This window comes from Barbus barbus (genome assembly GCF_936440315.1).
Source record: "Barbus barbus genome assembly, chromosome: 50".
Lineage (NCBI taxonomy): Eukaryota > Metazoa > Chordata > Actinopteri > Cypriniformes > Cyprinidae > Barbus > Barbus barbus.
Window position 1 is genome coordinate 3,383,143 of NC_136728.1, and position 12,034 is coordinate 3,395,176.

General features: G+C 36.9%; 1 protein-coding gene across 3 annotated transcripts in view; it reads left to right on the forward strand.

Annotated features, from left to right (window-relative positions):
- Window positions 1-3,645: 3,645 nt before the first annotated feature.
- mafb (MAF bZIP transcription factor b) overlaps window positions 3,646-12,034 on the forward strand; it is an 80,079-nt gene continuing 71,690 nt past the window's right edge. For 2 of the 3 annotated variants that reach the window (XM_079414114.1, XM_079414115.1), the window contains exon 1: window positions 3,913-5,004. In XM_079414114.1, coding sequence (XP_079270240.1) covers window positions 4,040-5,004 — 965 coding nt within the window. In that variant the 5' untranslated portion in view covers window positions 3,913-4,039. Of the gene's footprint in view, window positions 5,005-12,034 lie in introns of all 3 variants that reach the window. The other variant, XM_079414113.1, reaches the window with a different exon arrangement.

Genomic DNA, 12,034 nt, shown 5'->3' on the forward strand with positions numbered 1-12,034 from the left:
ATTTAAATCTGATTGAACATGAATTTCACCAGCTGGAGAGGAGAGTAAAGGCAGAAACTCCCCAAAACAAGAAACAATTGGAATCGACTGCATTAAAGGCTGGGAAAAGTATTTCAAAGGATGAGAGCAAGAGTCTGGTGATGTCTATGGGTCACAGACTCACTGCTGTGATTGTGTGCAAGGGATCTGCAACTAAATAATAGCTTTTAACCTTTTATATCTGCCTTATGTTCAACTGTCCCAATACTTATGCTCACATCAATGAGTAGGATGAACTGTAAAAGTGCTGTTCTTTTTATTTGGTAAAACATTTATGTGTTGAAATGGCTAATAATAAAATGTGACATTCTGTAGTTTTGTCTCATATTCATCTTTTAATCATATTTGCAAATGTCTTGACTCCACAGCCAATAGAGCGATTTGGTCTTTACTGTTCCAATACTTATAGAGGGCACTGTATATATAATATATGCTACACAACTGAATGAATACTTTACATCAACCTCTAACAAGCACAACCTAGTAGCTCTTACACACACAATTTGCATAATGTATTACACAAGTGAAATGAATGAATCCTTAAAATCAAGCTCTGACAATACAACCTAGTAAACACAGTTCTTTCATCAGGTGATGTATTCGAAATGACAACCACACTGTAGAATGATAAATCATGACAGCACATAAAATCTCAATCTCATTTGTTTTATTCATGTAAACAGTATGTTGGGTTTCACCCCACAGCATAAGCAGAGTATAAATATTTCACAGCATCAGTGTTAGATGTAAGATGCCAATTAGAAGATGTGTTTTATCTGAAGTGCACTAATTGCAGGGCCGTTATGTTTACATGTTTATGATATATCAATATACCACTTCTGTGATGTTAAAGTACGTTAAAATGACAGAAAACATTGTGGTACTGGTATGTTACATCACGGCACTGCTATATTATATTTCCATTGCTGTAAAGAAGAAAAAAAAAAAAGTAAAGAATTCATATCTGGGACTCTTTATTTCTCTTGATTGTTGAGCAGTTATGCAGTCAGAGGGGACATAAATTCAATATTTATTCAGCGCTTTTGAACGGCCTCCGAAGGCTTTTGTTGGGTGATCTAATTAATGAAATAATATGTTGATTTTCTAGGTTTGGGTCCCCAAGAACAGTCACTGAGACTAAGAGAATGTTTACTTCCTTTTGGGACTCTGGGCATGTATTTATTTTTACGCTGGCGGCTTTGTAGTTTGCGTGTCTTCCTGGCGTGGCTTTTCCACAGAGAGCTCGACCACATTTCAATATCTCTTGTGAGAATCGTCTTCTTTATTGTCTGCTCTCATGAGCTAACGCTGCTCTAGGAGAGAAATCCTGTTTATTAAGAAAGCCTCCAGCAAAGAAAGCCGTTTTGAGCACTTAAAGAGATACACGTGTAGTGCTTGCACACACAGACGATTTACAACAAGCAATACTCTATATTATTGTGCTTGTGTTACATATACTACATGATATTATAAGCAATTACTTTAATAAAAAACAAGGACAATGTATAATTACAAGCTGCTCAAATAATTCCTCATTAATTACATGTTGCCCATTAGTAATGCTCAGTACTTAACCATATGTGACCATGGACCACAAAAGCAGTCTTAAGTCGCTGGAGTATATTTGGAGCAATAGCCAAAAATACACTGTATGGGTCAAAATTATTGATTTTTCTTTTATGCCAAAAAGCATTAGGATATTAAGTAAAGATCATGTTCCATGAAGATATTTTGTAAATCTCCTACTGTAAATATATCAAAACTTAATTTTTGATCAGTAATATGCATTGCTTAGAAGTTCATTTGAACAACTTTAAAGGAGATTTTCTCTATATTTAGATTTTTTTTAATTTTTTCAAATAGTTGTATCTCTGCCAAATATTGTCCGATCCTAACAAACCATACATCAATGGAAAGCTATGTATAAATCTCAGTTTCCAAAAATGTAACCTTATGACTGGTTTTGTGGTCCAGGGTCACATATGATTACACTGTGACATGAGCATTAATGGAAAATGTGGCCAAATATCAACGAAGAAAAAAAATATATCAACACACCCCATACTAAAGTAATCTAAGTATATGACTAAATTTGGTCATCAAAAAATAAATAAATAAAATAAAAATTAATTAATTAATTAAATAAATAAAATATAAATAAATAAATATAAAAAATATATATATATATATATATATATTTTTTTTTTTTTTACTAGTGGGTGCAGGACACTATAGTTCATTTATGTAAGTGAGGATACCAAAATAAAGTAAACTGTGACATATTATACCCAAAAAATTTTCATATGGTGGACTATCAGTAAAGCAGATAAAAAATTGGGACCAGAAATTATTCTGACACTTTGACCTGACCATGTTTTGCTTAAGTGTTTTTTCTTTAATTGCTAATGTGAGCTTTTTACACCACAGACTGAACAGAATTAAGCATTGCTTGATAATTAGTTGAGCTAATTTGGTATTGTATAATTGTGTACTTAAATTTATCAACTGACAGCTATTCAGCCTAATTCATTACATACCTTTCTATCAAAGTTATCTGACATTATCAAGATCAATTTGTTCTGACGCAGTTTAACTCTTGTCATATTTTATTACCATGTTCTAAACTATAGTGAATAAAACTGTGATAATGTGTGTGTGTGTGTGTGTGTCTATGTATATATATGTATATATATATGTATGCATGTGATGGAAAAATATATTAATATATCATCATAAAACTGCTCCTCAAGTGCCTCCAGCGCAGTTAAAACAATCTAAACATGTGACAGTGATCTGACACACAGAGATGAAGCACTCCGCTAATGGACAGATGCGGTTCAGCTCAAGCCGAAAGGGGGCGCTGTTGAGTTTTGAAACCGCATGTCCGCTCGCATGCACGGGCTCCCCGACCACGTTTTGTGGGACAGTGGAGTGGGGAAAAAAATCTAATAAATCAATATATTCACATTAAAACACGATAAAGACGCGTACTCTGTGGAAACCATATGGTCATTTTAATTGCTTTAGTAGTTGCATCTGTCGCTAATATATGCGTCGTGCATTTTTTTTCTGTCCAATATGCTTAAAAAATTACTAATAACCTATTATTAAAGATTTTAGTAGGATGCCTCAACCGATAACGTAATTAAAGCATTACTTGCGCGACATTTATAGACTTTCATAATGACTATAAATGATTTATTTTAACAAATGTCAATAATATAATCCTTTAAACAAGCATTAATAGCTTAAGTGTAAATTATATTTTTAAGGTTATTAATAGGTCTATATCATGTATAAATCATTATGATTGCATACTATTAGAAAGCTTGATTTTAAACAATAGACGATGTGTGGGAAATACAATGAATGCAAAGATGTTTTACCTGCTTTAAAGAGCAAAAACAAAATCAGTGTCCATAAAGAGTTAAAGTGGCCGTTTAGCTCTCTGTCAGTTCTGACAGTTCAGAAAACTTTTGTTTCTTCTCTAGTATGTAAATTAACCGTCGGATTCAGAGAGCCTATTGGCTACGAGTCCGAGTCAATTTCGCATTTCAAACCTGACGTCAGGGCGGCTATAAAACTCAGCATTGCTTTTATACTCCTATGCTCGGTGATCCTTTAAAAACTCTGGAACAAGCCCGGAGTACTTTTTTTTTTTCCCCAGCCAAGCATCCAATTGCCAATCACATACATGTCACGGTCTTCATTTCAACGAAACTATTGAAAAAAGGGGCGCCACGCAGTGTTAAATGTTTGCAACTCAAACGCGTCGACACTCGCGCACAAAGAGAGAGGAACCGGAGACGCGCGCGCTCCTGCGTCTGTTGCGCGAAAGGCGAAAAGGCGTCAATTTAAAAAAATAAATCGGCGCCGGCGAACCCTTTTCTCCGCTTTTGAAGAATTAAATAAAGAAATCAAGCTGGCTCACGCTGTCTCAAACCCGACCACTTTGACAGCTGCTCTTCACCCCCTTTGGAGGACTGTCAACAGCAAAAGGATGGCATCAGAACTGGCAATGAGCAGCTCCGACCTGCCCACCAGTCCCCTGGCCATGGAATATGTTAATGACTTCGATCTGATGAAGTTTGAAGTGAAAAAGGAGCCGGTGGAGCCCGATCGCAGCATCAGCCAGTGCAGCCGCCTGATCGCCGGGGGATCCCTGTCTTCCACCCCGATGAGCACGCCTTGCAGCTCGGTTCCCCCTTCCCCAAGCTTCTCGGCGCCCAGCCCGGGCTCCGGGAGCGAACAGAAGGCGCACCTGGAGGATTTCTACTGGATGACCGGTTACCAACAGCAGCTCAACCCAGAGGCTTTGGGCTTCAGCCCCGAGGACGCGGTGGAGGCGCTGATCAACAGCAGTCACCAGCTCCAGAGCTTCGACGGCTATGCTAGAGGGCAGCAGTTCGCCAGCGCAGCCGGCGCTGGAGGCGCCATGGCCGGCGAGGAGATGGGATCCGCCGCCGCGGTGGTCTCCGCGGTCATCGCGGCCGCCGCAGCCCAGAACGGCGCGCCGCACCACCACCACCACCATCACCACCACCCGGTGGGTCACCATCAGACGCCCGGCGTGCAGTCCAGCGGCAACCCCGTCAGCCACCAGCACATGCACCTGGACGATCGCTTCTCGGACGAGCAGCTGGTGACCATGTCCGTGCGCGAGCTCAACCGGCAGCTGCGGGGGGTCAGCAAAGAGGAGGTGATCCGGCTCAAACAGAAGAGGAGGACCCTCAAAAACAGAGGCTATGCCCAGTCGTGTCGCTACAAGCGGGTCCAGCAGAGGCACGTCCTGGAGGGCGAGAAGACCCAGCTGCTGCAGCAGGTGGACCACCTCAAGCAGGAGATCTCCAGACTGGTGCGCGAGAGAGACGCGTACAAAGAGAAGTACGAGAAGCTCATCAGCAGCGGCTTCAGAGAAAACGGATCGAGCAGCGACAACAACCCGTCGTCCCCGGAGTTTTTCATGTGAGTTTACCGGCACTTAATAGAGCAGCGCTGGGCAAAAGTTGCGTACGCGCGTTGTTCTCGCGTTGTGTTGGATTGCGCAGTCATCTCACTTTTATTTTTTACTCTTTGCAAAATTTAGATCCGTTTAATCCAGTAATGAAGAAATCGAACTTTAGAGTTTAGCCCACGTAACTTTTGCTCTGCGCTTTTGGACAACAATAGGACATTTCCCATCGCCGAGTTATTTTCATTTTTTTTCTGTTCTGTCGAAACTGTAATATGTCCGCGTGCTTTCATTTGATATTTCCCCATGTTGCGTAACTTTTAAGTTGCCATTTTTGTAAAGTTGAAGTGGTTTCGTGAGGGCACTGTTCACTGCGTTTGAACTCATTCCCCTCATAAGTCGAGCGATACTGACTCTGTGTTTCATTCAAACTGCATCACATTGTGTGTTGTTGTGAAGAACTCATTCAATATTGTATTTATTTGTCGAATCCACATGCTGGTCATGTTGGTTGCCGATGTTTTTTCTTTCTTTTACCTGAAATGCTCCGACATTACATTAATTTTCTCATTGTCTGGTCCTGTCCACTTTTTTGGGACTCTGAGCAAAAAAGTGACATTTTTTCATCCCCTACATGAAACATTGCATTCATAATTCTTGCAACAAACTCCTGTCATTTTTTTGTACAGCAATTTTAGTGATGAAACATATGTTTTGGCAAGAAGAAGGATTCTATATGATTACCCTTTTTTGAGACAATATTAAACCCCTGAAACAATCTCAGTGTGATACACTTAAGACTGTGAAAGATTTGCAATTTGACAAATATGTCACTCCTCATATTGCTTGACCATAAAATATGAACGATTTCGAACTGTTCAATGGACTTGTGTTTCTAAATTATTCTCTTTAATGAGAAGAATATTGTATCAATGAAGAATGAAGAGTTTGTTTTAGCACGCGCTCGAGATGCTGCATTCAAACTGTTATTTTAGGATTTGCATCTAAATAGAAATCAAATTATTACATGAGAGAATATTGAAATATTTCTTAGCTCGCTGCTGTAAAACATTTACTTGCATCAGGTGGGAAATAAAACCTTTCAGAAAACGTATACTTGTGTAACAGACATATTAATGCAATGTTTTAATATTTGATATCGATTAGGATTGACAAATAATGACTGTACGAACTATATAGTTCATTAATAAATGTTAAACATTTATGAATGTCCTCGTGTTATTTATTAGAGCACGCCTAAAATGTGAGACTCACTGAATACAGGATTTAATAATACATGCTGATTGGGAAATTAAATAAGAGTTTATGATTTTTAATGTCTGGTAGTTTTGAGGAAAGTTCACGATTTCACTTGTTGCCGCGTGACAGTGCAAATATTCTCTTATTAAATCAGATTAGCTTCAAATTTAATTTAACTCAAATAACATATAATCATTTATATTTGAAAAAAAGCCAGCATCCGGCTACAGATAAAATGCGCTCGCGCTTATTTGCACTCTTTATTTCAGAATATTTCAATAAATCACTAAAGGCAGATTCGATATAATCTAAAAATTCATAAACAAGCAAAAACCTATATTTAAATAGCACTTGATTTCAGGAGGGAAAACTTTTCTCCCCCTTTCCGTTTTTAATATGTATTTCTGTTGCTTCGCAAAAATAATAATAATAATCTCTTTCAGTCCACCGCGCAGTTTAAACATCTCATCACACGACGACAGTTTAGTTTCGCTGTCCTGGTTAATCATTCATTTATATACTTATATATACTTGCTTAAACGGCTAAAAATGTATATTCCTCAAAAACTGTGATTTTTGACAAGCAGATTCGCCTCTAAATCACTGGAGCTTTAGTGCACCTAAAATTTCGATAAATTGTTTTCTCTGGAATAACTGTGAGCTCATGCAGGCTGTTAACAATTAATAACCTTTATTTCTTTTCTACCAGTCACTCCGGCCTATCAGTAAACTCAGAAATGTCATCAGCACATACTTTCACTTAGAGTTCACCGAAACAGATGAGTTGTGGTCTGTTTGTGTTTTCTAAAGGACAAGACAAAATTCATAAATTTATGAATTTGACATTGATTTGATTTGTACACCATAACCTCCACTGAAGAGTTCAAATAACAAGCTGTTTCTCAATGTCACATTTCCTTTTTGTTTTCTCCAACCTTCTTTGACTTTTCAGCTTCTTTATCTCTTCAGGCCCATCGTTCGCTCTCTCAAGCCATGACTATTATCAGCCCCAAAATAATTAGAAGAGTGAGTCAAGCTTCCCCTCTCATTGTCAGCACACAGGATGTGGGCTCACAGCTGGAAAGAAAGTGAAAAGAAGTGTGTGTGTGGGGGGGGCATCTGTATTTAGGGCGTTGGGTGAAAGCGTAGTGGATCATCAGCACAATGATGATTTGAATATCAAGCGGATGACGCACACAGCCTTAAACACACGGCGTTCGGGGGAATTCATACTCTAGGCTGTGAGCTCAGGGAAAAGGCTGCATGGTCCACGCCGTGTAAAGCACAATGATTTCTTGCATGATTAATAGTGGAGAAAAGACCTTGTTTCTGCTCCTTTAAATTGATGAATCATTGGTGATTTTCCCCAGCTGGGCTTCGACTGCCTTTGAGTGACTGCGGTGCCTGTAATTTATGGCTTTACTGTTTGATGAGGTCAAAACGCAAAACTGACATCACTGTTATTACTCAGAACTGTAGATACACACTGTACCAGACAGCAGGTGCAGCATGGACTCCTTTTTCTATTCTAGTTATTCATTTATATATACATATATATACACACACACACATCTATTTACAGCTGTTTAGCCAGATTTTTTTTTTTTTCTAAAAGTTATTACTATTATTATTATTATTGATATTTTGCATGCATAGAATATTATAGTTTTGGTATCTGCTTTAGAAAACTACAACATAGTTTCAAAACTTAAAGTGTACAATAGCAATTAAGTATGTTTCCTCTTTTTTTCTATTCCATTAGATTTTGTTGTTTTAAATATACTTCCAGTTCCAGCTTTTTAGTCATATATATATTATAAAATATAGATTTTCTTTTGCTTGCGTAGAATATGATATTTTAGTGTCTGCTTTAGAAAACTACAACATAGTGCAATATCACTTTAGTGTGTGTATATATATATATATTTTTTTTTATTATTAATTATTTATTCTTTCAGTTTATATAATTAATTTATTAATATTTAAAAAAAAAAAATATCTATTCAGTGTGTCTAATTTTTTCTATTTGATTTATACACACACACACATATATATATATATAGTTCCAGCTTTTTAGCCTGAAAATATTTTCAGAATTTATATAATTAATTTACTAATCATTTTTTTTTTTTTTTTGCAATATCAATTCAGTATGTCTGTTTTTTTCTATTTGATATATACACACACATACACACACACATATATATATATATATAGTTCCAGCTTTTTAGCCTGAAAATATTTTCAGAATTTATATAATTAATTTACTAATCAATTTTTTTTTTTTTTTGCAATATCAATTCAGTATGTCTGTTTTTTTCTATTTGATATATACACACACATACACATATTTATATAATACATATATATATGTGTTTTTTTATGCATTTATTCATTCGCTTACAGAATATGACATTTTTGAAGATTTAAAATGTGAATATCATTTCAGTTTTTAAATCACATGAATTTATTGGTATAAATCAGACTAAATGCTAATCCCGTCTAACATTCACACTAATCCGGCTGTAACAATTTCAAACTTTCATTTAATCTTGCTTTTCCTAACTCAAACCAGTATTATATAAAATTCCGATGCACCGAAACACATCTTGTTTAGCAGCTTCTGATGACAGACCGCATTAGCATAGATGAAGAAAACATTTAATTTCAGCTTGTGAATGAAGTCAGTGGATTTCATTACACACACCGTCTATATTTTCACACCTCGACTCCATAACCGACATGCATCTAGCAGCACAAATCGGCAAAACACACACACAGGCCAATGCATTCACACAAGCAGCACACACTCTGCGATTGCACTTAATTCAATCAGCAGCGGGATATTGACACCATATGTGCCCTAATCATTGGTTGCGGGCGATCCTGATTAGGTTTTTACAGATAATATAGTTGTCTTCTGTCACAATATTGGCCTTTTGCATCCGAGGTCAACAATAGGAAATCACAGTTCAACTCATGCATATTGACATTTCAATCATTTACATACAGCATCGTTACAGGGTAATATCTTTAATCATATCAGACATTGTTTCTGCTGGGAGTCCATGTTTAGCTTGGCAGGCGTTTTTTTGAAGCGATTTTCTCACAGCGTGGATTAAAAATGATTGTGGTGACTGCAAGGCCTCGCCGAACGCAGAGAAATATGCCAGTGTCAAGCTCAATAATTTGAGCCAATGCATTCTGGGAAACAAATTAAAAAAAAAAAAAAGTAATTATAGTGATTGCAACTAAAATGATAAATATTTATTTATTTCATCAGGGCCAGCATATAATAAATGAATGGATAAATGTTTCTAGGAACACTTTCTCTGGTCTTTGGTGTCAAAGCATTGCAGTTTTTCATTCTGAAGCACAAAAACACGCTCGGCGGTGTTGGATCAGAGCTCATCTGCATCTCTCCACGCTAAACATTTCCATTTAGAGTGATTTAAAGGAGGGAGTTTATGTCCCTGCCATGTGCGTCCATCATCCGTAGACGTGCCGCCATCCCCCGACCCCGCTCTGCCTCTGTAAACCTGAGTTATAGAGCAGCTATTTGAAAAGATAATAATTTAACTTTCCCTCCACCGTTACACTGAGGAAACGGATGTGTTTGTGTTGATTGCCTGAGCTCTGAAGCTTTCCTTGTACTTTAGGAGAGAGTGAAAGAGCCACGCGTGATGCTGGAGTGTTTGTTTTTGAAAATCAGCCATGCATTAGATCATCATGGGTGTGAGTTAAAGGGACAGCTCTTCAGAAATGGGGGGAAAATATAATAAAATAAATACATCGGTGGTCTATTCAGTCTCATGTCAGTTGCTTTTTATTTATTTATTGTGAAACACAAAAGGAAAGATTCACTAGAAGGTTCAAGCTGCTCTTTTGCATACAATGAAAGTGGATGGTGACTGCGTCTGTCAAGCTTCAAAAAGAAAAAAATATCTATAACGCCGCATAAAAGGATCAAAATCACTTATTGTGGGCAATCCTGATTAGGTTATTACAGATAATAATAATGTATTAAATACATGTAAATGTATTATTTTTTATCATATGCATTGATCTTATTGTTGCGAGGTCAAAAATAGGAAATTATAGTTCAATTCATAACATTTCAGCCATTATATAGCACAGTTCCATTATTTTTCTATTTTATTTATGTACTTATTTAATTATTTCATTTCATAGTTTGTTATATTTTTTTCCCACATTTTTGATGAACTATCCCTTTTGCTCACGTCCATAATTATCTTATTTCTTTTTCATTTATGTATTCATTTTACTATTTTAATTATTAAAATGTACGATTTCACACACACACAGTGTGTGTTTGTGCATGTTTGTGTGTGCGTGTGTGTATTATATATATATATATGACTTTTTATTTTTCATAAACTATCCCTTGTACTCACACCTATATTTATTTATTTATTCATTCATTTATTCACTCATTTAATTGTATAGTTTGTCCACATTTTTGATGAGCTATTCTTTTCATTCACACCCATAATGATCTCTGTATTCTGATTAAATCAGTTTATATATTTCGTGCACTATTTTACAAGTCTTATAATACAAAATAGCTCAAATTGGGCTTATTGTTGTGAGATCAACAATAGGAAATCACAGTTCAACTCATGACATTTCAGTCATTTACATACAGTATCATTATTATTTTCTAATCATTTGAACATTTTATTTATAGATGAACTTATTTAATAATTCTATTATATTTTTTTATGAATTCTCCCTTTAACTCACACCCGTAATTATGTAACAGATGCTGATTCAAACAGTCTATATGTTTTGAGCACTATTTCACACGTCTTATAAAGCTAAATAGCTGACTTTGGAAATCATGACAGAATTTAATGTTTTTCTGAACTATCCCTTTAATTGCAAAAGTATGAGGAAGAGCCCATAGACGAGTGTATATGTGTATGTTTGAGTGTGATTGTTTGGGGGGGTTGTAGGCTTTGGCCTTGTGCCCATCCTGTGTTATACCTGCATCTCAATGAAGCTGGCAAGGTGATTTACTGGCAAGGTGTCTGGGCTGCAGTCTCTCGCTCTCTCTCTCTTTAACCAGCGAGTCAAAGCGACATTGATCTCTCAGCCAGGCAAGGTGACCTACAGAGCACCACTTCCCAAGTCTTTCTTTTCTCGTCTTCATCTCTCCCCCTTTCCTTTTTTTTTTCATCGTGGAGTCGGTGGCGGGCCGTGACCCCGGCGAGTGATGTCATGTCCTGTGGCAGAGAGCACAGCAGTGAGGTGAATATGAAAACAAAAGCAAGTCCTTGAGCTGCTCTGTGCCACTCGTATCAATAAAACGCCTTCAGAAAGTCTTGTTTCACAACACCAGGCATCACCACACCACTCTACCGCAGTTACGCTGCTACTGAGGGACTGTTACCTTAAAGGGAAAGCACACTCAAAAGTGAAGCTTTTTTTTTCTCAATCGAACATTTATAAACAACTTAAGCACAATATCCAGGCTGCTGGTTTCCATACAATAGGAGTGGATGGTGACTTCATCTCAGACACATTTAAAAAATATAAAATAAATAGTTGGTAAAAATTGCAACATAGGCTTACTGGGAAAAAAAAGTGTTTCGGCTTGTTCGCACTGCCTTAAAATTGTACATTTAGGCAACTTGAGTTGTTCAAGAGGCAACTTGGATATATGAGCTGACTTTAAGTTTCAAGGCAGCACAAACACTTAGACCTACCTTTTTTAAGTTGAACTTTTTTTATAGTGTTTTGCTAAACTCAAAAAATGTACCA